Source organism: Corapipo altera, unplaced genomic scaffold (assembly GCF_003945725.1).
Source record: "Corapipo altera isolate COAL_440 unplaced genomic scaffold, ASM394572v1 61553, whole genome shotgun sequence".
Taxonomy (NCBI): Eukaryota; Metazoa; Chordata; class Aves; order Passeriformes; family Pipridae; genus Corapipo; species Corapipo altera.
Genome location: NW_020884918.1, coordinates 3,157,271 through 3,182,567, shown reverse-complemented (window position 1 = coordinate 3,182,567; position 25,297 = coordinate 3,157,271). Strand labels below are relative to the sequence as shown.

Below are 25,297 nucleotides of genomic sequence, written 5' to 3'. Positions count from 1 at the left end.
ACTATTACCTAAAGTCTGCTTACCTACAAAACTAAAAAAAGGTGCAAAGCCCTCCAGTGCCTCATGTCCAAATGTTTATAACACCCTCCAAAATAAAGACTGGGGATTTTTTTCCAAGACTAGTGTTAGAAGAATGATTTCTTCACTCATTGCTGGCATCTCATTTTTGAACCTTTTAAAAGAATAATTATAATGACTGCTCCTTAAACTCCTTGAATGCAGTTAGATTACACCTAACCGCAAAGCTGAAAGGTTCTAAGCACTGAGGTCAAGCACCAGGAAAATTGTTCCCAGTATTTCCTTGTGTTACAGAACAAAGCCTCAACCAAAGGCTATGAAACCAAGTTTTGCCAAGATCTGTGGGACAAGTAACTGTGTCAGGAGTCAACATTTTCCAGGAGACTGTTTTGTGAAAACCTCAAGAAGGCCCAATTACATGAATTTTCTTGTAAAGGATGTCAACTGTTGAACTACCCTCTTGGCTGGATTAATATACAGCTCTAACTCTGTCATACCTCGAGAGTATCATATGCAGCACCACAACCCTGACCATAGAAACTTACTAAATCACAGTAGTGCCTAAATTACCATTTGAATTTGGTCAGGTGTGTGCTTTTGAAGTGTCTTTCCTGTTATCCCCATGTAGTGAGCTTTAGCTCACATCATGGAAGTTTTAGAAATCCCTGACATCCTCCACCTGCCAACAGTCATCCAGCCCTGTGGGATGTGATGAAAGCCAGTTCCCAGAAACAAGAACAGGGTGCAGACACTGGGCCTGCAGCAACCTCCTCACTCCAATAATCTGCTGCTCTTGGCTGCATCACTCCCCACAGCAACCAGAACCTGGGATGACCTGCTATTCTGCCACCAAAAAAGCAACATCAACACTAAACAGCACTAACTTGCTTTAAACTGCTGTGTTAGAGAGCTATAGAGGTATTTCACTACATTAAGGTCAATGCATGTGACTTTTATTAGAGTCCATTTAAGACAGTTGACAAAATCTGCAGAATTTTCCAAACCAATAGCATTCTTCTGTACTTGCCTGAAAATCAGTCTTGCAACATCAGTAAATAAGGAGGTTCTAATTATCTTATTATTTAATCAAAACATCATTTCAAGTAACACCAATGAGATCCAACTTCTCCCACACAAAAAGTAAAAGGACAAGCAGTGCTGCAGACACTACTTTTTCTTTCTTCAAATCCATGAAAAGGTCTCTGATAATCAAACTTCTCCTTTTCTTTTTAATAAGCTGGATGCAACAGCACAATCATTTATTCAAACACAAGTTTCACTTGAAATCTGCCCAAAAACACATAAATTATAAATGCTGATGTTATTTGCTCTTGGTAAGTCACACTGAATTTCTGCCTAAATGGAGAACCAGGAGAGGTGCTCTCATTACTCGCTGACTCTATCCCTCATGTCTTGGGTGCTGTATTAAAATGAAGTCAAGAGAGAACATGGAAAGAGACACTGTTACTTCATCGTAATTGAATGTCGAGTCAAAGAATCTCAAATTCTATCAGCCGCTGTTTAACAGGCTACTACTTCCTAAACACTTGAAAACAAATACATCAACAAAACTGTGACAAGTAATCTCCACTTTGACTATCGGTCACAGGGAGGTGACAACAGAACCCACTTTCATTATGCTCAGTGCACTGGATTGGTGATGCCCCATACATATACTGCAGGCTGTAACTGGAGGCATGACAAACCGAGAAAACAGGCACTAATTTATGTACCATTTCCTACTGCTGTCAGAAAAGGGTCAGGAGACTGTTGAAAAGCTACTTAATAACAACAAATCCCTCAAACTGCAGTTAGGTATAGCTCTAATATGTACTATTACACATTCAATTACTTTATTTCCACGAGAGCAGACAATTCATAGTTATTCTGTTCCATGCACTCTTAACATGCTTCAGAAGCATCTGTCAAAAGAAAGATGCATGCTTGAAGTCTGAATCTTCTTTCCTGCACCTTGCACATCTGTAAAACTATAATGATGGGGGGGGGGGGGGAAATGTCATGTGTGTAAATCAGGAACAATTCATCTATAATGGCAGGTTGCTGGGGGTAAGGGAGAGAAGTCATTTTTTAGGAATGTCATGTTCTTTTATGAAAAGAGCCAAAAGGACACAAAACCACACAGCAGGCATCCTCATCTGTTTGCATCTGAGAAATGTACAGAACATTCTTATGTAAAAAGCTAACTGTTAGTAAAACATTTAAATGTTTTTATCATATTCTGTTATGCTCTCCAGACAAATATTTCCTTGACTTCCACAGAACTAAAGAGCTTTACACTTTGTTTCATGGGGGAATCTGATACATTGTAGGTTTCATTGTGATTTGTAACAGAAGGGAGTTCTGTCTCCTACAATTGCTGGTTCTAGGATAAGTGTACAGAAGCACTATGAAACGAGCAAAAAGATTTTTGAAACATGGAGAGAGGTGGCATGGTCAGCTACAGTCCACAAAAAGAAATGCTAAAGAGATAACCTAGACATCTGCCTAAGGCACAGTTTCACTACAATTATCAAAATTCACCAAGAAACTAAACTAAAAGAAAAACAATACAACAAAAAGAAAATCAAATCAACTGCCCCTTCCCCAAAAAAAAAAACAAACCAACACCAAAAAAAAAACAATCCCAAAAAACATGCCCCAAGGTCAAACAAAAAACAAGCTTTAACTTGCAGCAGATCATACAGTTGAAGCAGACTCTAACCTGTATCTTCTCAGATTTTTATTTTATTTTTGGAATCCTGTTTTTTGTCATTTATTACTGTATTTTTCACTACCTTCTTCAAGAATTTTAAGCTGGATCACAGCTTTTCTGTCCACATCAACTGGTAATGTTGCCACAGAGAAATAATTGTAATCCATTTCCTATTGTATTAATGTTTTTGTGTACTGAATCACAGTATGACTCTCTAAAATTCTCAGAACAGATGCTCCTTAAACTTAGTAATTCTGATCTCAGAAGGACTCTAGCCTCTTTTTCTACCCTCTTTCTCCTTCTCATGAAGCTCCATTACTCAGTACCTTTCTGACTTCTTACAAATCTAAACACGCTGAAATATTTAAGAAGCATTTTAATTTGAGAAGAGATTACAGATATACTATTTTTTCTACCTGAGTGGGTCTTTCCACAACACACAGGTCCATAAAAGTAATGATAATGCGTTCCAATGCTGCACTGTTGCCTCTTAATCTCACTGTTAATCCTTCACACCATTAAATTATAACTCAAAAAAAATACTGAAGGCATTGCTTTGGAGATCTGTTTCGTAAACAGCAAGAAAAGATGCAAGACATTACAGCTCAGAAGTGTTTTACTCAATTAATTCCACAGTATTTTCAGCATAGAAGACTAAGCTTCTATATTTGTTCATTTTACAGAAAATATTCACCAGCAGAGATCCTGTGCAAAGTTTTAATAACTCATCTTTTAGAAAGTCACCACTCAATACAGGTACGTTTCTTCCTGATCTAAGTCATAATTCTACATACAGCTACTCTGAAAGTACTGCTGGATGACTGAAGGAACTATAAATCAGAAACTTTTTAATCACTCACACTTGTTAAATTCTGTAATCTTGAACTCTATTACACAAATGACTGACTTCTGCAATCCTGTTGCATTTATACTGTTTGATTTGTATGTACATAAACAATTGCCACTGACAGCTGTCTGCTGCTATCCTGCAGCAGAATATTTCACCTCAGCAGAAAAACCCCATCTATTTTAGGTGCATATGTTGCTTTTTAAGGACGACCATAAAGCCTGCAAGGCACATACCTTTTCGTAGTAAACTATTCCATATTCTTTATCATCACACTTGACGCAGCGGAATTCAATCATCAGGTACATAAAATTGGAACTTCGCTTTTCCCTCTGAGAAAAGAACCACCACAGATGTGTATCATTTATTGCAGGGCATCAATCTTCAGCATTCTCAGTACAGCAATTACCCTACTTCCTTTGTGCTGTAACTGATTAATTAGGTTATCAGGTTTTGTAGCAATTATTCAGTTAATCATTTCACAGCACTACTGGAGACCATATCACCTCTTTCCTGACATTATTACTACCTCACATTCCCACTTCATGACAAACATCCACATGTAACAGATAAAAACCTTTTTTCATCAGAGCCTTCCAACTGTGGGCTAAAGGTGTGAAAAAAATGCAACAAAGAATAAGCAGGTGACCACCAGGTTGTTGGTGTTTGTTTCCCCCCTCCCCGAACCATTACATACAATTATGCACATCTAAGACAAAAACCAGAAGATATGAAAAAAATCACTTTTTAAGACAACACCATAAAAGAGGCCAAGTGAGCCTGGACTACAAGATTAGATTTGCAGCTCATTCACTTTCAGAGGAAAATTTTGCTCATGTATGCGTTTTTTAGATGTTTTACCTAGAAAAAGTGCTTAGAATTTTAGAATCTAGATGGGAAACAAGAAAGAAGTTATTATACATAACCATCACCAGGAATGTACATTTAATAAAAACCCCACACATCCCTTTCAACAGCGAGCAATTTCAGTTCATTTAATGTATTAATAATGGATTGACTTTCTAGCATAGGCAAAGTGGTTCTCTATTTAAAGCACTGCTCTAGGAACTAGTAACTTTTATTTTTCCATACTTTTGCAGTAAGTGAAGAGGGGAAAACAAAAAAAAAAAGGGGGGATAAAAAAGATTATAGGCTTGTTTCTAAAAAAAACCCTAAAACAGTCTTAAGAGTTTATAAAAACACAAATTTCAGTTACACAAAAAATCTGATTCCAGAAGGTCTAATTATAAATTAGACAACAAAAATCTCAGAGCACAAAGCAGAAAAGAGAGTTCTGTGGTGCAAGAGGGGTATATGAGTTAAACAGTTTAAAGGTGATTTTGTTCAGTCAGGGTTAATATCTCACTCAGACATTGAACTATAAGATTATTATTTTTTTAAATATTCATTCAAACCTTACAAATGTCTTTCCTCAGTACCCAAAATTAAAAAAATAGAGCTGGACAGGTCTAAAGTCAAGGACCAGACCATATGTCTAAAAAGCTTCCCATCACAACCTAAGTCCTAGAGCTAAGTTAGTCATGCCTAACAGTGTTTGTTCCAAGCTGTTCCAAATTATTGATAAAGTCTGTCTTCTGTGATCTAGTTTACTTGAAGCTGAAAACACTTAAGACACTTGTCTGTTCTGGTGGACGAAAAGCTGGACATGACCCGGCACCGTGCGTTCGCTGCTCAGAAACCACCTGTGTGCTGGGCTGCACCCAAAACACCATGGGCAGAAGGTGAGGGGGGAATTCTGCTCCTCTGCTCTGGTGAGACCCCACCTGCAGTGCTCTGTCCAGCTCTGGGACCTCAGCACAAAAGATATGTGGACTTGCTGGAGTGAGTCCAGAGGAGGCCATTAAGATGCTGTGAGAGCTGAAGCACCTCTGCTGTGGAGACAGGTTGAGAGCTGGGGTTGTTCAGCCTGGAGAAGAAAAGGATCCAGGAAGACCTTAGATCCCTTTCCAGTGCCTGAAGGGGCTCCAAGAGAGCTAGAGAGGGACTTTGGACAAGGTATGAAGTGACAGGACAAAGGCAAATGGCTTCACACTGACAAAGGGCAGGGTTAGACTGGACATTAGGTGAAGTTCTTTACTGTGAGAGTGGTGAGACACTGGCACAGGTTGCCCAGAGAGATGGTAGAAACCCCATCCCCAGAAACATCTGAGGCCAGTCTGGGCAGGCCCAGAGCAACCTGATCTAGTGTAAGATATCCCTGCTCATTGCAGGGGGGATGGACTAGATGGCCTTTAAATGTCCCTCCAAACCCAAACTATCCTATTATTCTTATTATTGCTGAAATAAAATCATCTTTGGAAGCTTACAGAATTATTTATCATACACAGTGGCAGTTAAAGAAAAACAGGACAAGTACTTGAGAATTGGTCTCCTAAGCAAGGGAAGGTTCCATATTAGCAAGTTAAACCCCCCCAGAATTACAAATTTGATGTTCAATGACCTACCTCATTGATCATTTCTATTTCTCTAAAGGTCAGTCTGTCCAGCCAGTCCACTTTCACCATGTGACCTTGCCGATGAGACTTGGTGAGCTGCACGAAAAAACACAATGATAACATTTAAATTGCTCAGAGTAAGAAAAAGAATACCAAAGCTATAATGTAACAGAGACACTAACAGGAAATCAGGGGAAAAAATAAGGGAACTGGAAAAAAAAAACCCACAAAACATTGTACAGTGTACACACAGTAAATCCTTGATAACAGCTAAGCTATGCCATAAAAATAATTCTACTATCTAAAATACCAGTCACAGCAAACACCATTATCCAAGCACATCATCTTTGTATTTTTAAGACATCGAAACCATTTTTGAAGTAAAGTCACATAAAAAAGATATTTTGTGTTACTATGTTTCATACAGTAAAACTTACCAAGCCAAACAATTGTAAGTTATTTCAAAAACTGTCCATATTGAATAATTCTGCCCTTGTCAGCATTACCTAAACAAGTTTCCAGACTAGGATCACAAAGGGTCAGCTGAAGACTTGGAGTAAGTCATAGACAGCTTCTTCTCTCTTTGTTTTAGTCTCTTGATAAGCAGTTCAGGCTTTGCTCCTACATCTACAAATTGCTGTAGTACTAGTAAGGATGTTGATTTGTTTGAAGGACTACTTAGGAGTGGAAGAGAAGATAAGACGTGAACACACTAACTGCAGTTTCAGAGGTACTATCACATAATTGCTTACATGACATTCAGCAGCAGACCACATGAATACGAATAAGATCATCTTTTCAGCTCCTCAGAAATCACAAGTGATCTTCAAAAAATCAGTAATTCTTGTGGTATGTAAGAGGACATGCAGAGGGACTAGAAGACTAAGTTTCTTCGTGTCTTAAAGAAATCAGTATCTGTCTAGAAAATGGCTAGTGAAGAGACCTGTCAGAATTGTTCTTATTAAGGGAAAGATTACAACTACTATTTCATTAGCTTTGTTCTGTGGTCAACCTATCCACCCCGGAGCAAAACAAGACACAGTAGTTTTAAGACTTGTCTTTTCACACACCTATCAACTGCCCCTTCATATCGAACAACAGACCATCTTGCTTGGTCACTTGCCCCAGTGACATCCTGACATTTAAAACAAGTCCTTTGGGTTCTTTCTCCTCTCATTCAACTCCCCAGGGTTTAATTTGGGTCTAGCAAACTTTGGATACTGGTTCCTACCTCTAAGCAGGAAATGAAACTCCCAAATAATTTAGTTTTCTTAGAAAAAGTTTATGCTAGAAAGAGACAAAAAACGCTACAGCCCACATCATGGCCTCTGCACCCTCTCAAGGTTGGAATTAAGTTTTAAGGCAGATTACTAATGAAAGCAAGCACAGCATTAGCTCTGAATGCCAACAATCATTCATTTCACAAACATGTTATCTAATACAGCTTTTCTGATTCTTAAGTCTAGTAGAGACGAGGTTTAAAATTTTCCACTGAATATTAATCCTCAACTATAGTTCTTGGCTCTACTAAAGGACTAATCAAAAGCAGCCACAATTTAAAAAGCAACTAAAAAGCTATTCAGCTGGGAGAAAAATTCTGCCTTTTTTATTTTTTTAACTGATTTCCAGATTTGCTCGGGATTGGCCATTTCAAGAGGCACTAAATAGTAAACTAGCCATGAGCATCTGATGCCCTTTGTTCTGAACCTGTTCCATGAAACACAGAAACACAATCCAGTAACAACTACGAGACCGTTTGCATGCAGCAGCTGATTCACCTAGCATTTCTTTAGGCTCTAGACCACAGCACAGCTTCATACAAGGAGTTACATTTTGATGCAAAGTTTGGAAGACCATTGTAACTTCGAAGAATTAACTCCATTCAGCATATAGTAGGGGCTTTTCTCATTTAGTTTGTCTCCAGTAAACTCTGGAACAGCTCATCTTCAGACTCCACAAACTTCAGAAACTTAACAGCACAAAAAGAAAAGGAAGGACAAGACAGGGGGCATGGTAAAGTCTAATCCTTAATAAAACTTCAGGATGTTAAGTGTAAACAAAGCACAAAAATTCAGTCTCTGGGTTCTTTCAGCTTAGCTGAATGTAATGTGAACAGGAGCACAACACAGTAATATTTTTTTTGCCATCTTATGCTATATTCTGCAGCCAGTTCATCAAATTTCATCTCAGCAATGCAGAGACAGAATGTGGCAGGATTGTACTAAAAGGATAATACAGGACTTGGCCTTTGCCTCATATGCAACTTCATAATACACTTCAAAAGCAGAGAACCAGCAGCAAGTACACCAGTTATAACCCAAAATGCTGTTTCAGACAGGCTGGACACCATCACCTAATGCATTCAAAAATGTCCTATACAGTGCACAGAACAGGTCTTCTCAATGAAGAAATTCCTTAGCAATGAAGAAGTTCTTTACCCTTCCATGTCCACCACTCTAAGTTACTTCTAAGTTACTCTCCATTGTTTTTTTTAATCTAAGAAAAGTATTTTTCTTACTTACTTATTCAAGGCAGCCCCTCTAAGCCCCATCTTAAACCAAAGCATCAAAGTTTTCAGAATACCACATATTTGCATATAGCATTGACACAAAGATTGAGGATAGCATTTATCAAAGTCCTGGGGAAAAAAATGTTATTTAGATAACTTGGCCACAAATTCTTATTTCATTTTCTTGTTCCCTGCACTAGAGAATAAAGAAAAAAAATTAATTTTGTATGTTTTAGAAGAAAATCATTAGTATCTTAAACCTCTAAGCCTCCCTTACAGAGGAAAAAAGTCATAATACAGCAATTAATTAGGTCTGCATACAAGACCCAAGAGATCTGTAGGCATATATGTACACATGAAGAACTGTTCTCTTGGATTAATATTTAAAGCTTAAAATAAGAGAGAAGGTAGTGCCTTCCCTTCAGGGAAAGAACTGCTCATCATCTGCTACTAAATAAGAGGCATCCCTTTAGATAGTGTCTCAACATTATTATTACCTAATTTCATTCAGCCAGCAGAAGGTGTGAGGGAAATGAATGGATCAAAAAGAACTTAAGAGTAGTTTTAGTTTAAGCAGAATAAATTAACACACCACTCATGGGAGGGATATCTTAATGTCACTAATATTGGAGCATGGTAAGGTACTCCACACTCTTCTCATTAATATTCCTTAGTACACAAAAAAACCTACATTCACAATGCCTCCAGGATGCCAAGCCATGGTTCTTTCATCAGTAGCAATTTTACCAGCAAGATTCACGTGTTTTGTAAGAGCACAATGGTATGCTACCTCAACATGAAAAGGGAGACTTGCCATAGTACCAATTATTCAGGGTAAAAGAATGCAACTCCTTCACCAGCCAGACACTGATTTTATAAAAATTCCCTGTAAAAATAAATACCACATACAGACATGAACTTAAGAGTATGTCCAGAAAAAAGTTATCTTTTAGATGGAGAAAAGGTCCTTCAGCAAGTTCTTCTCAAGAATTACTTGTTTTCCTCTTACCTATGTTTAAATATACCTTTACACAGAATAGCATGAGGAGGCATTCAGCAACTGATGAGTAAGTCCTAGAAAAACTGAAGCTCACTGTGCTCAAACAATGGCTGTTTAGGAATGTCACATCACAAGAACCTCCTCTGCGGTGTAAACAGCTGTGCAAATGAAAACTCCCACAGACACACCACCCAAAAACCCTACTCATTTCGTTGGCATCTGATGGTAAAATGTTTTTATAACAGACCACAACAAAATACCACTGAGAACACTCTCATCTTTCAGAAATTAGTATCTCCCAAAACAGCTTTCAGAAGAAAAGAATGGGGGCAGTGATGTTATCAGCTTTTTGTTAGCCATTAACTACAACTCTAAAACGGGATGTGAAAGAAGAATTCCCTCCTATTGCTCAGAGGCTTTGAGAAAAAGAACAGGCTACAGCAGAACCAGCTATTTTAAGACTGAAATAGTCCATATTATTTGTGCTTCTTGAGTTAGAGAGTATAAATAAGAAAATGCTAAGGTTTGCTTAACAGAACTAACATGGAAGGAAAGGTCTACACTGTAAAACCCTTTCTCAGAAACCCACTTCATACATCATGTAACCATTTGATGAACTGTAAGCAAGCCCTGATATTTAGTGTCTCTCTACAGAGATTCTGTATGCCAGAGGGGATTTATTCTACTATGATCAAGTGGTTTTAATGAGTTTTCCATTATAAATTCTATGTGAACTAATAAAAGACAGACCCTAGATGAAAGTTAATTTATTGCTGTGATAAATGTCTAGATGAGAAAGTGAATGCATTTATGGCACTGGACTTATTTTCAGTGGAAGTTGTACAAAGGTGAGGATGAAAACTAAGAGACCAAGACTAAGAAGAAAGCTCAGAGAGCAAGTGGATTGAGTGGTTTGCAAAGTTTGGGGTAATCTTACCTGAATAATCAAGAGATCAGCTAGCAAAACATTACAATAACTAACATTTTCTGATCAATTGCAGCAGTAGTTTTGATGGCAAGAATATACTCTGTCTTCAAAAGCTTGGAGAATAAAATACTAATATAAATACATATTCATGAGCTGAAATGAATATGTATTTTTATATTCAAGTTCTTTCTAACGTAGAGGTATGTCACACACATGTAAACACTACATCAGACAGCTTTAAAGCTGAAAGATGGTTTCTGAAAGAAACTAGACTGTCCTCACAAGTTACTGGTAGATGTTCTTACTAAATCTGATGGAACTCGGATGTTAAGCTGTTGCAACAGAATGCTCTGTGTAATAGAAGTTACTCGTACGTCCCCTTTCAAAAAACACTTCAGAGCATGATCTAGTTCACTCCTTCATATAAATCCCGTGAAATACCCAAACAACCAAAGGAAGGGAGCTTTCACATGAGAAAACAGAATGGGCAGCCTGTCTTCCTTTCACTCCAGTGAAGTGCAAGTGCGTCATATACATTTTTAAAGTTACTTGCTATTCCATTACCTTTGCTAAGCGGCTCATTTGATCTTCAGAGACTGTGCTGCTGGTTCTCCCAGGAGTTTTGGTGGGCTCTGAGCCATCAGCTTCCACATTGGGCCAGACTTTCAAGTCATGCATTCCTTGTCGAAACATCCTGCAGGGAAAATGTGGAATCACTTCAGTAAATTCAAAGTAATGCAGCTGTCAGGAATCAAAATACATCAGCAGCTGCTACAAAATTAAGCAGCTTGCTTTGCCAAAACTACAAAAGTTCATAACTGAACTCTACTGCAAAAGCGACTTGCACCTTGTGCCCCCTACAGCCTTCATTTTACTGGTACATAGAGTTTAGAAGAAATATTAAGCCTGAGATAATTTATTTGGCAAGTGGAAGATAAATGGGTAATTCCCAAAGTCAGTGGAGTGGTATAAACACAAACTGAGGACAGAGCTCAACCTTCGTAGCTTTATTATTTGTAATGAAGCAGAAAGTATTCCTCTTGATGTGCAAATTATAATAGTAACTTTAGGTCTGCCAAACCCCCAAAAACATCAACTAAAAAGCTACCTAAGTTTCATTTGAAGGTCAACTGACTTAAAGCAGCCTTCTGAGCTGCCAAATAAAAAAAACACACGAAGAAAAAAAAAAGTCACAACCATCCACACACCATTTTCTCCATCTATGCTTGAAATTGAATTGATAATTGAAAGTGTGCAGTGAACAGAACTTTGCAGGGTAATCGACCACGTCTTCTCTCTGCAAAACTCTGCTTCCCTTGCATATTTGTGCTGATCCACCTATAAAAGACGCTCCAAGAAATCAAGTGCATTACCTTTGCCATAGCTGATCACTTAACTCTAACAACTTCAGGTAAATACAACTGAAATGAACACCTTAAAAAGTCAACCCTTAAAAATGAGAAATAACAATGAGAAGGATCATCTGACCTTAAATTTACACATCACTTCGTGGAATGCAACTACCAAGGTTTCCATTTACAAACTACAAAATTCAAAAGTTTTTTACTGCTGTCTCTCCATCTATTTCCTCCAGGTCCAACATGCTGCAAATAAGACTTATAAATTTACTTTACTTCTACCTTTTTCCATGTGCTGTGCTCTACCAGCAGTCTTTGGGGCACAGTCCATTTTACTCAGTACAATTTTCTGCCCTAAGACTATGTCAATCATTTTTGTCAAAGCAGTATCCTCAATGATAGAGATACAATCTCTCCCTCTACAATCACTTTCTGCATTCAAGCATCATTAGAACAGCTTTCCTAATGCTAATCCAAACTTCTCCTCCACTTCAGTTTAACCTTATTACTTTTTATCCACTGGTTAAAAAAGGCTATTTTTTCCCATTTTCCAACATTATGTACTTACTAGGAAAGTGTTCCCACTCTTTTTTTTCACTTCATTAGTCTTTACACCTCCTCCCTCACACCTGTTTGCTACATACTCCCACTATGATACAGACTCCCAGCAGTCAGAAACTTGCTTAAAGGTAGTTGTATAGAAGGGAATATATCCCAGCTGAGTGGATGGGAAAAGAAGGATACAACAGCATCCCTTGTTGTATATACTTGTAAACTGTTCATGTCACATTTTACAGGAACACTACAATGCTGAACTATTCAAAATTTAACATTCACTCTAAACCACAAAAAGTACCAGCGCCTCGTAATTTTTCTCAAACAACATCCTATTTTTTAAGTCTCCTTTGCACTCAGTCAAGATCCTTTTGATGTACCCTCTATTGGACCATAGAATATTAACTTTGAAAACCCCTGATTTACTGAGTGATATTTTATTCCCTATAAACAACATTACATTAGCTGCCCAATTGCAAGCCAGCTAAATCAATTATTTTAAGTAATCAGTACTGGCATCCAGGCGTTGCAAAAGTATAGATATGAAGTGATTTCAGCATTTGCTACCCTTAAATCCTTTAAGATCCTGCAGATCTTAAAAAAAGCCTAAATTTTGGTGTTACACAGCAGAAGAGTTCATTCATGCTACAGCGTGAATTAGAGTCAGGAAGAAATAGAGTAAATAATCTACATATCTGATTTTTCAAACATGTAATTGTTAACCTGGTTTAGGAAAGATTTAAAAATGTCTCTCTCATAACCACTGCTACCTTACTACTCACAAGTAAGCTTCAAAAGTGCACCACAGAAGAAAAAGCAGTTTACCCATATTTCCCAAAGAGCGAGACTGTTGTTCCTCCCACAGGAACTGCTTTACCAGGGCCATACACATCCCAGATGGTCAGAGCCACCTGTGCATTGCGAGGCAAGTCTGGATACTTCACAGGCAGCTTCAGCCACTCATTCCAGCTGCAGAGAAACACTTTTTATTAGTCATAAAGCTTTAGAATTCAAGTTACTCTGTATTAGTATACGCAACCCAAATTCTCTTCAGCATATGAATTTCCAAGGGCAGAAGGACTATTTTTCTGCAGGTTTTAAGCATTCAAATACTTGTCTTCAGCATGACTAAAAGGCAAGAAATCAAAAGAAAAATAGTCTGGCTTGATGACTAAGTGACAAGGCTATCAGGAAACTACGAAAATGTGCTAGTCCGATCCTCAGTAGTCACTTAGATAGTAAAACATGCCCAGGTAATAATTTTAAAAACAACAAAGTAACAAGAAAAGTAACAATTTTATCACTTACCTATTACACCAAAATATTGGTATTGTGCTGTCAGGGTAACACTAACCAATACAGACACTTGAAAAAACATGACTCATTTGAAAAAGAAATCAGAAAACAAATCTTTCTGATGGAAATAAAAACCATATATATATATCTATCCATACTACTTGATGCCCCAGCAACTAAGAGGAAATAAAAGGCAAGTCACTTACTTCCATCTAGTGCTGAAAGCCTTGTAGGAAGTTCTAACTGGAAGAGCAAGAGGTTTCCCCTCTGCAAACACCTGACAAGTTACATACAAGTCAGAGCAGGTATCTTGATACAGTCCTGAGAACTTCAGCATCGGATCTTCTAAGAGAGCTTTGTAACTCTTCTGTTCTCTTTTCCCTTCTAGACTTCCTCTACGGGAGGGACAGAGGAGAAAAAAGAGAAAGAGAAAACACAAATAAACCAGAATTTGTTTTATCCATAGTAGAAATGCTATTGTAGTTCCACAGCTCATATTTAGATTGCTCAGTACTAAGGTTATTCTCACTTTGCATTACCTGCTGGTAATGAAATCCAGATACCAGAGAAGAACAGAACGCATTGTTATTCTGATTTAGAGGTGGGAGAGAAAAGCAGGGCAAGAATTACTTGTTTGCCTTTTCAATGGAGATAACTTCTTCTAGTACAACCTGCAGATTCTCAAATTAGGAACCTTAAACAGGGCAACAAAGAGATGCCATATGTTTCTATTATCAACAAACCAAACTAAACATCAGATTACATGCATTCAAAATACTACTTGGAAAAAACAAACCTCCAAACCAGCAATGGTAAGTAAATCTTAATTTTTAAGATTTATGAAATGTATGATTGGCTTTGTATGTCAGTCATCTCTCAAATTAACAACAGAACAAAGTTCAATTAAGCAGACTGTTAAAAAAAAACTTGCAACACTTTGTACAATGTTACTGTTAAGACAGAATTTCTTAGGTTTCAGCTAGACCATGATGAAAACAATCAAACACATTAAACATCTGACAGTGGATGCACATGTTAAAACAAAAAAGGAATTGTTGTGGTGGTGACAGGAAAACACGTAGGATCAACCTTCCAGCAAACAGAAATCTATCTGTACCACAAAAACACTTCAGAGCAGATGAACAAGCGACTTGCAAGAAACTAGCACTGCACACTCCAGGATGACATAGAGTCCAATGCAAAATAAAATAAAAAAAAGCTAATTTAATTTTGTTTGGTGGAATGAAACAGCAAAGAGGACACATGCATCTGACTCAGGTATCACAGATAGGCTGGGTTGGAAAGTAACTTAAAGATCATCTTGTTCCAAACCCCTGCCATGAGCAGGGACATCTTCCACTACTATCACCTGTTCAGAAGTTAATAACTTCTGAATAACCTTCTCAAAGTTCGTTTGCTAGAAAAGTGTAATGTACTTTAATGTATCACCATCAGGCACACTACATTTTAGAGCCAGCTACATCCCTCTTGCACAACTGTAAACATCCCATTGCTGTGATGCAGAAAAGTGACTTAAAAAATGGTAAATACACCAGTGAACGATAATTCCAGCTTCAAAGGAAGTCCTTCCACATATGCAGCTGGGGACTTGCTTAGGTGCTGCAGCACTTGGACCTTCCAATAAAAAACCTGGCTAAGAGCATCTTGCTTTCATGGGAGAATGGGAAGAAACAGGAAGGGTGTCACCAGTTTGTGTCCTTCCCGTATCACTGAGGATCAAGTTGTGGCACTGTGGTGGCCTTACAACAGGTGAGAGGAACTTACACGAGAGACAGAGCAAGGCTGTGCACAAAGGCCTGGAGTGACAGGACAAGGGGAAACGGCTTCAAACTGCGAGAGAGAGTAGGTTTAGATGAGATATTAGGAAAAAATTCTTCTCTGTGAGGGTGGTGAGACCCTGGCACTGGTTGCCCAGAGAAGATGTGGCTGCCCCATCCCTGGCAGTGTCCAAGGCCAGGTTGGATGGGATCTGGAGCAACCTGGGCTAGTGGAAGGTGTCCCTGCCCATGGCAGCGCGGGGGGTGGGAGGGGTGGGGAGTGTGGGACTGCATGAGCTTTAAGGTGCCTTCCAACACAAACCATCCTGCGATTCTACGACACCGGCAGGTGAAAAGTTACCAGACTGCACTGACAACCAATCTTTGCCTCAGAGGACCTGAGCACACAGATATCTGAGTTCGCAGCTCTGCTCCAGCCCGGCCCCTCGCCCGCCCCGTCCCGTCTCCTCCCCGGAGAGCGGCACCCGCAGCGCCCGGTGTCGTGAGGGATACGGGGCCGGGTCAGCACTGCCCGCAGCCGGGCACCGCCGGACTCCGGGGTCAGCGCACCCCTACAGGGGCGGGCGGCCCGGTCTCCCCCCACGGCGGCAGCGGCCGCTCCCCCGCAGAGCCGCGGCGGCGGTCACTCACATCTTGAGCTGCACGTTGATGTCCAGGTCGCAGCTGTACACATAATAAAGCCTCTCGGTCTCGCCCATGGCCGCCGCTCCCCCTCAGCACCCGCGGGCAGCACCGCTCCTCACTCCGAGCATGCGCCGCCGCCGCCATCTTGAGTAAGGGAGGAAGGAGCGGCACCGGCCCTTTACCAAAATGGCCGCCGGGCCGTGGCGCACCCTCCCCCGCGGCCCCGAGCGCAACAGGGGGGGAGCCCCCAGAGGGGCGGTGAGGTGAGAGCGAGCACGGGGGTTGCTGGACGGTTCCTGTGCAGCCTGCGGCCGAGGAGGGTTAGAGCAATTTAGCAGCCTCACAGAATCAAAGAATATGCTGAGTTGGAAGGGACTCACAAGGATCATGCCGTCTTACTCTTTCCCCTGCACAGGACACCCCAAGAATCACACCACGTGCCTGAGAGCGTTGTCCAAACGTTTCTTAAACTCTGGCAGGCTTGGTGCTGTGACCACTGCCCTGGGGAGCCAGTTCCTGCACACATCAACCCTCTCAGTGAAAAACCTTTTCCTGATACCGAACACGAACCTCTCCTGTGTGAGCTTCATGCTGTCCCCTCGAGTCCTGCCACTGGTGATAAAAGTGAAGAGATCAGTACCTGCCCCTCTGATTCCCCTCGTGAGGATGTTGAAGATCACAATGAGGTTTCCCCTCAGTCTTCTCTAGGCTGAACAGACCAGGTGCCCTCAGCCACTCCTCGCACAGGTTCCCCTCAAGGCTCTTCTCACCATCCTCGTGGCCTCCTTCAGACAGTCATAGAGTGGTTTGGGTTGGAAGGACCTTAAAGCTCATCTCATTCCACCCCCTGCCACTGGCAGGACACCTTCCACTATCCCAGGTTGCTCCAAGCCCCGTCCAGCCTGGCCTTGAGCACTTCCAGGGATGAGGCAGCCACATCTTCTCTGGGCAACCTGTGCCAGGGCCTCACCCCCCTCACAAGGAAGAATTTTTTCTTCTTCTCTCTGAAGGACACCAAGCAGAAGTGACTGTGCCCTTCTGCCACCAGAGGACAGGTTGATCGCTGATTTCATTGTGATTATTTTGTTATCACTATGACTTTGGGATGATTTTTTCTCATTTTTTTTAATTTTTTTTTCCTGAAATCTCGTCTATCAGCAGCAGTAGGTGATCAGCAATCACCACTTAACAGAAAACATGGTAAAATGTAAGTACAGAATGCATCTGCATCTGACACAGGAAACCAGAAACCACCAACTTACGTACTGTAAATACTCATATGATTTTAAAAAATCTTTAATGTTTTGAGTATTAATACAGGTTGTGGGCATCTTTAAGTGACAAAAATATAGATGTTGTATACTAGTAGTTATAGTAGTTATAGTAGTTATTACTATCCTACACTTATTCTGTCAACATAGGCAAAGCAGCTGACACTGACGAAGAGGAGTTTTCTGTTTTATGTTCCACCATAGCTGCTGAAATTCTCAGCATTGAAAAACAAAAGTATAGAAAGTGCTGTTTTGCTGTAACTCATTGTACTTAGAGCACGATTGGTCCTGAGGAAGCATCCAGACAAAGGTGCTCTCTCCCAGCATAGCTCTTACTAAAAACAAGGATAATTGTCACTTGGAACCACCATGTTCTCTTCCATTTTCACAGCAAGAATGAGTTAATGGGTGGCTGTGGAAGGACATGTCAGCTAATCCTGTTCTCTTACAAACCAGTAGCTCTGAAGGAAGAGGCCAAGACAGGGGAGGAATGCTTCGTTTTAGGAAAGAAGGACTTTTTCACCTCAAAACTATTTTTTTCCCATCCGGTTCTATGACCAAGTGGTCTTTTCTTCCTTTTTTCTCCAAAACAATTAGGAAACTAGAGAAGACCACGACCCAGAACCATATATCACTAAAATGAAGTCTTTGCTTTCTAGCACTGCCTCACTGTTACATATCATGAGACCAAAGCGTAACTGAAACATAATTAAATTAACAAATTCCTTTACACACGAAAAGTGATCTTTTACCCAGCTTTTTCTTTCTGAATTTGTCACTTTTTGATCACATTTACAGTTTCAACAGCCCTGGCAGCTGCCATTCATTTATTACCTGCCTCATACTTTTTGTTGATTTCCATTTGCTTGTTAGTTTCATTTCTGCCCATTTTTTTACATAAAATGTCTGCCTTCCGTAACAAAAATAGATAAACATATTGTTCTTCCTGGATGTGGAGAAAAAGAAAAACATAAAACTGTAAAAATTTAAAAGACAAATCAATCTCACAACTTTAAAGCCATCTCTGCGTGTACACAAACAGTTGAGTACCATAATATGCATGTTCCTATTTTGGCATTATTTTTCTCTGGAAAAATTAGATTATTTTTCAAATAATTGAATGAGTAGTATCAGTTAAACAGTCTCACAGTCTGTCTCTCCATTACAGACATTTTTAGTTCATTGTTGAACTTTTGTTTATTTATCAGAGAAAAAAAACCTAAGGAAAAAAATTACAGAAGTCAGCATTAAAAAAAGTTTTTGAAATAGTTTATTTCCTAACTTTTTCAGATTCCAGTGTGCCTAACTAGATAGGTAAATTAGGTGAAAGAAAAGAAGAGAAAAATGTTTAGAAAGACATTTTTGACAATAAAATTGAGGAAAGATGCTATTTCAATCAGAAATGTCACTTTATACCGCTGTCTCATATTAATAACCTTACAGTTATAGGTTCTCAGATACTGCCATAGACGCAGATAGAAAGAGTATTTTTCACCTGAAGGATGCTGAGGCACTTGGAAAAGGCAGTGATGAGCACACTGTACATGTCTGGGAGTCGTCGCCTACGCTGCTGACACAGACCCTGCCGGAGTTGACGAGTGTCTGAGCAGGAGCAGTGTCTGTAAGTGCCACAAACCTACAGCACAGGAAAGCTGAATGGGGCCCTTTGGTACAGAGCTACTGCTACTTCTGTCTGTCCTTCAGGGCACTCAGCATTTATGGCATCGTCTGTACTGATGAAAACAGCCACCGTGGGCTGTTGCCCCTGAGTCAGATAGTTTGTGTGAGTCACACCTGCCCTTTCTTGACTTGACCCCTGCAGACTGGTCCATTCACATCCCAACTGCAATAATGTTTGGTCTGTCTCTTCTCTAAGCTTCAGTGACCACTCCTGTGCCCAAAAGACATGACTGCTTATATGTGTGTTTTCCAGCTCAAAGTGTAGTATCAGACGTCGTGTGAGGTCCCAGTACAAGTTACCTGGAGAAGTTGTGGATGCCCCATCCTTGGAAGCATTCAAGGGCAGTCTGGATGTGGTTTGGAGCAACCTGGTTTAGTGGAAGGTCCTGTGCATGACAGGGTGTTAGAGCAAGGTGACCTTTAACATCCCTACCAACCCAAACCATTCTGTGATTCTATGATTTTATGATATAAGGGTTGTTTGATTACCTACAGGAAGTTCTTTATAGCGTCACATCTAGGGCTTGGCATGAGGGCACTTTGTGGTGTTTGAGTGTTTCTGGCCCACTGAAGTATGGCAGAATTATTCCGACTGTTGGGTGTCAAACAAGGCTGTTGCTGATCTGTAGCTCTTCCATAAGCAAACTCTCCTGGAAACTCTACTTGTGTCAAGAGTGAGTGAGTGTCAAGAGTGCTGATGCTGCAAGTTCATTGTGAAGCAAATTCTGACCTTTGTCATGCCAGCAGGAGAAGGGGCATCTGTCCCTTCCGTATGGGTGAAATTGAAAGCAATGTGAGGGACTAATAGGCCTTGGTCACCTGCTTATGGCCCAGGACCCCATTTCAAGGAGTTCTGTGTCCCAGCAGGGCCATAGAAATCAGTCTCGTGCTGCACCCCAACCCTACCTGGTTCAGGTATGGACTCCACTGAGCCAATTCCCACTCCTGGACTAATGACCCATCCCCATGGAGATCCATGATGCCCAGGTCTGGACCTGACCTGGCTGCCCCACAGGTCTTCCTGCTTTCTGTCAGTGAGACAGGCTCTGGCTTTCTACCACAGCACAGCCAAGCCACATGTTCCTGTAGTTACCTAATATTTACCTGAGTGTCTGATCTTGAAACACCAATTTAACTTAACACATGTGAGCATTTACATTGTCTTTAAGAGCAAAGTATACAAAGAGGAATCTGTTTTTTTCTCATGAAGACTATCAGTAACTGGTTAGCTACACCTACATTTAGTTATTTGCTGATATCATGCCATTCTTGTCATTGGAAAACATATAGCAAGCAGGAGATTGACATTTTTCATTGCTTTGCTCATGCGTTAAAATCTCCCCCCTCACTTTCTGGTTTTCAGTCTGATAGTTTGTCAGGTCTCAGAAGTCTGGTGAGGTGAAGCATCGAGAAAACAGTGGGAGCAATAGAGAGGTCTGCTACTGACACGATTCTCTTTGGAGGGAATGGAGCTATTTTTCTTGTTTTGAAGCACAACTGTCACTTGCAGTTCATATTCACTTGATAGCCACAGAGAAATATGTAACCTCTCAATCCTACCAAGAACTATATACCATCTTCCAGAGGACAACACTGATTCCTTGTACACCATCTATTTTGTACCAATAGGACTACCATGATACACAAGAGGACTGATCAGTTCAGATGTTCAGCCAGGGCCCATGTTCTTGGTGAAGATTTTCAACCGAGTTGCTCTGTTGTCAGACTTGTTTTGTCTTTTCTGAGTGTGGACATCTGTCCACTAAAAACTGGACTGAGACAAGTAGGAACTATACATAACCCTTAGTACATCTGTCAGATGGTAATGACTTTCGGTCACTAATGAACTGGAACAAAACTGACTTGGCAACTGCCTTTTTTCCTCTAGTAATATCCTGAGAAAGACTTTACATGCTGGATGTACAGTGGAGAGAGTTTCTGCTATTTGGATACCACTGCAATGGCCGAGTTTTCAGAACCACAGTGGAGAGGTGCTTAGCTCTTGATTGTTGTATTTCCTTTAAAAATGGATAAGAATGGAGTTTCAGAAAAGAACACACCTTTCCGTTCCTCAAATATATGTTTTATATTTATTTAAAAAGACATTAAAAGGTCACTGGTTCTTATACTGTAGGTACTGAATGATATTAAGTGTCCACAAAAACCAGTTATTTTGGAGTTAAATTCAAACCTTGTAGTATCATTTGGATCTAAAAACTGATTGTTCTCACAGTTCTAGCCTTGGAACAAAGTTGTCCTTGTAATGTGCTGATTAGAAACCACCTTCTTTATTTTGACACAACCACAAGAGTCTCACCTTGCTCCTGGGGCATTTGTCATGCCAGTCAGTCAGCCCCTCCCTCAGTTGCCACTGATAGAATTTAAAAATCACAAAATCTTTTAGGTTGGAAAAGACCTTTTTAAGATTCTCAAGTCCAGCCCTTCCCCTAGCACTGCCAAGCCCTCCACTAACCCATGTCCCCAAGTACCACATCTACATGTCTTTAAAATCTCTCCAGACATAATCATATGGTGGATAAGATGGTCATTCTGGTTGGCCATACAACTCAGAGTTCTCCATGGAACAGGTAGACATGAACAGGTGTATTATTAAAGGAATTCTTAACAATATTGAAGTATTTGTTCTAATCCATTAAAACAAGGTGTGATTTTACGTTTTTGTGCTCAGTACACTCAGATTTCATCCCATCAGCTAAATATGAAGTGCTGGACTTCTTGCAGTGTTTAATTTGCATTGAAATGACAACAAAGCTGTGAACTTCCCTTTTGTTGTAGAAGCAGCCTCTGCAATAACCCTCTTTGGAGGAGTCCCTGAACTCATTCAACTCTATATAACTTGAACTCAATAAAGTTACACTAGGAAGAGTTTGACCCATTAACTTTAGTTTTCTAATGCTGTTTAGTCAATAAGCCATATAATTCCCAAAACAAAGAAGGAGAAGGAATAATAATAATAATAGGAAACATGAAATGTCAGCACAGCCTGTTCAGAAGGGGGGGAAAAAAAAAAAACTAAACCAAAATAAGAATACTGAGGCAGGTCATCACTTAGGGAAAATCAGTGCAACTCCAGTGAAATCAAGTAAATTATGTTAGATTACCCCAGATGAAGACCTGATATGTAATTTTAGTTTTTTCAGTTCTTTCTTTCCCTCCCCCCATCGTAAAATTTGTTTTAAAAAAAAACCTGTGGTCTGCCAGTTTTGCAAGTTCAGTAGTCTGTTAACTGAGTAAGTAAAGATATTATGAAAGCAATAAGTGCTGAAACATCACACATGCAGTACCTATCTCCAGCCAGTCCAATTTTATGCCTAAGGAGACTGGCAGAGTTCCTGCTGAGATTCAAATCTTATGTCAAATTTATAAACTTGTTTGCTCCATTCTCCTCTCCTATCCCTGTGCCCCATCAATCAGAGCTCATACCTGCACAAAAGGCCGATCCATCATTAAGGAGGCAGGTTGCAGCCAAATGTAAATTTACACTTAAAAAAAAAAAAAAAGAAAAAGAAGGAGTAATACTCAAGCTGCAGGGCAGGGTCACCCTCTGACCTTAGGCAATCTGCCTCTCAATCTGCAGAACAGAGGCTAAAATAATGTGTCCGTGGAACAAGCAGTAAACTTTCCTGCTTCTGCCTTTTTGAAGATTCTTGGAGTTGCTGCATCTGCTGGCTGACACTCTGTCTGACTTTTAAAATATGAAAATCTCCTCCATATGCATTGAGCTCAGTTTTCTGCTTAGCATTTCAAGAGCCCTAAGGACCTTCAGGGAAAAAAAAAACATATTCTGAATTTTCAATTTTGATGACAATTTGCTTTCCCTACAGGATGTGCAGAAACACCTTGAAAAACTTGTCAGCTGCACTAAAGGAAATGTTCCTTGCCATGGGAATGAGGGCACATCACTTTCAACTAACTTAGGGAAAACAAGTTTGACTCTGCACCCCATGCTTCTGCAAAGTAGCTGAACATCTCTTTTAGGTTGTTCTAAATAAGAAGCAACAATAATAACAACTTAAAGAAAATAACAAACATAAAAAGCACAAACATAAGTTCTGACCATACAGGAAAGACAAAATTTAGTCCATCCATCCATCCATGCATCCATCCATCCATCCAGTTACAGTCCATCCATCACTCTGTCCATCCGGTTACAGAAGACTATTTTCATAGCTTCCTAATCCAAATAAGGATTCAAGCCATAAAAAAAAGATTGTTAATTTCTTTAAAACTAAATTGTTATGTTGGGATACATAATTTTACGTTGTCTGGGCTGGCTTCCCCTTGCATTAGAGTCAAGGTAAGGCAACAGTAACATTCAAGAGCAATATAATCACACCTACCTTCAATAACTGTGTGAGGTCAGGGTGTACCACCACTTGCAGTCCTGGTTTTCTCAAAAAATTGACTTACATGACCTACTTGCATTAAGCCCTGTTTCTATAAGCTAATTTTAAATGGGGTGAATCCCCTCCCTTAGCTGAGATAAATGCATTTTCTCTGTAACCTCCAGATCCCTGAACGGCACACTGGAAGTGTTAATTCTCTAAGCATCAAACACATCCAAATTTTTCAAGATGTGTTGAATTTTGTATCTTCTGTGCCACAGATGAGAGATGATGGACTACAGGTAATGTAAAGTTCAATATTTCCTGGTCCAGATGAGATTAAGGACAAAACCCATTATTGACCCAAAAGGGTTCAGGTACAAGTTATAGACATTCTTATTCAGAAAACACAGAGGTTACAGAATTCCAGATGAAATCACTGGATTTCAGTAGTCTGGATGCTCAGTATTCCGCCTGGATTAGCTTGCTCCTGACAGATGAACCACAAACCAGGAACAGGGGTGATAAGCCTTGATTTCAGGGCTTGTGTTCCATCCATTAGACAGAACTTATCTTTAATGTTAAACTGGTTTTAGAGACTGGACCAATGGCAGTTGTTTGTTTTGTTTGGGGTTTTTATTTTTTGTTTTTCGTGGTTTTTTTACATTCCCATTATTTTCATGTTCTACATGGACTACACAAAATTGTTTGAATTCTAACATCATTTAATATTTCTGCTGCTAATCCTACTTTAGCCATGACACAGACAAATCTGGTATTAAGCAAAGAAGTTGTTGCATAAACACGGTAAATGCTGCCTCTTTTCCTTTTAGTGGACTTAGAAATTCACACCAGAGCAGTCAGTTAGAATATGCAATTTATACTGCAGACTATTTAAATGTTTTAAAATGGAAGTGTTCATTACAAAGGCCTTTGCTAACCTTTTATGCAGCGTGAGATGCAAATAAAGCAGTGGCTGATAAAGGGAGACATGTAAATGAATATGTATGTTTGCATAAGCTGTATTTCTTTGCTGTTGTGGAACAAATTCTCTTAGTTCCATTTAAACATCCACTGTTGATTTCAGTGTGGTTATGAACATGCAGCTGAGGCCAGGATAAATCCATCCATCCACCTATTGACTAATCAAACCGTATTTTTGATTACGGATCCCATTTCCATGTAGAAGTGAAGCAGGCCTTGTTCTCGAGGGCAGGCTCTGCAGAATCACCACTGCAGCACCATGACAAGATTTGGGTATGCACCTCACTCTGGTGGGTGCTCATGTTGGGCACAAAGGGAAAGGAGTCCCACGTGCCTCTGCAAAATCCCAAGGACCAGTTAGGCACCAGCGTTTATAAATTTGTTATTTCCTTTTAAAAAGTGTTTAATAAATAGTAGTGCTATGCTTTAAAAAAGCAAGTTGAAAATTTGTAATCGATTTTGTAATTCTTGCTTTTCTTTCTTATTGGTAGGAAAAAATTACTCACTTTTCTCCCACCCTCTGATAAGACTAGGCTTTTGCACTCTATTAACCCCAGGGGCTAAAAGATAGACTGTTTTCTAACAGGTGAATTAGTGCTAGATAGCATTACCACAAATGCCAAGTCATTAAACATGTAATTGGATTTTTTTTTTTTTTTTGCTATCTTAACTTTTCTACATTATAAAGGATCTTTACAAATTAATGACAGAATATGAAGCTGCCCTGAGAGCTATTTGCACATTAAAAACAGGCATGAAAAACTCCTATCCCCATCACATGGAGAACTATCCCACCAATTTCCAATTACTTCTGCCACTGACAGTTCACTGGACTGTTAAGTTATATTCTACACCATGCTGCTTAATGTGGTTAAGTCAGGCAGGTATTTGCTGCTTTTCTTTTTTCCTTTAT

The 25,297-nt window shown here is 39.8% G+C and overlaps 1 protein-coding gene and 1 long non-coding RNA gene across 3 annotated transcripts in view; one reads left to right on the top strand and one right to left on the bottom strand.

The window, feature by feature from the left end:
• Positions 1-16,242, bottom strand: part of PIK3C3 (phosphatidylinositol 3-kinase catalytic subunit type 3) — a 66,750-nt gene extending 50,508 nt beyond the window's left edge. The window contains exons 1-6 of the mRNA XM_027656044.1: positions 16,110-16,242; positions 13,887-14,075; positions 13,210-13,353; positions 11,036-11,165; positions 6,044-6,130; positions 3,815-3,910 (exon numbers count right to left, since the gene is read on the bottom strand). Coding sequence (XP_027511845.1) covers positions 3,815-3,910; positions 6,044-6,130; positions 11,036-11,165; positions 13,210-13,353; positions 13,887-14,075; positions 16,110-16,177 — 714 coding nt within the window. The 5' untranslated portion in view covers positions 16,178-16,242. The remainder of the gene's footprint in view (positions 1-3,814; positions 3,911-6,043; positions 6,131-11,035; positions 11,166-13,209; positions 13,354-13,886; positions 14,076-16,109) is intronic.
• Positions 16,243-16,247: 5 nt separating this feature from the next.
• Positions 16,248-24,380, top strand: LOC113953167. Of its 2 annotated transcripts, XR_003529764.1 has the most exons (4): positions 16,248-16,366; positions 17,262-17,310; positions 18,824-18,995; positions 23,586-24,380. It is a non-coding gene; the product is annotated as an uncharacterized LOC113953167 (long non-coding RNA). The 2 variants fall into 2 exon arrangements; XR_003529765.1 differs by lacking the exon at positions 17,262-17,310 and having other exon boundaries at positions 18,818-18,995.
• The last annotated feature ends 917 nt before the right edge of the window (positions 24,381-25,297 follow it).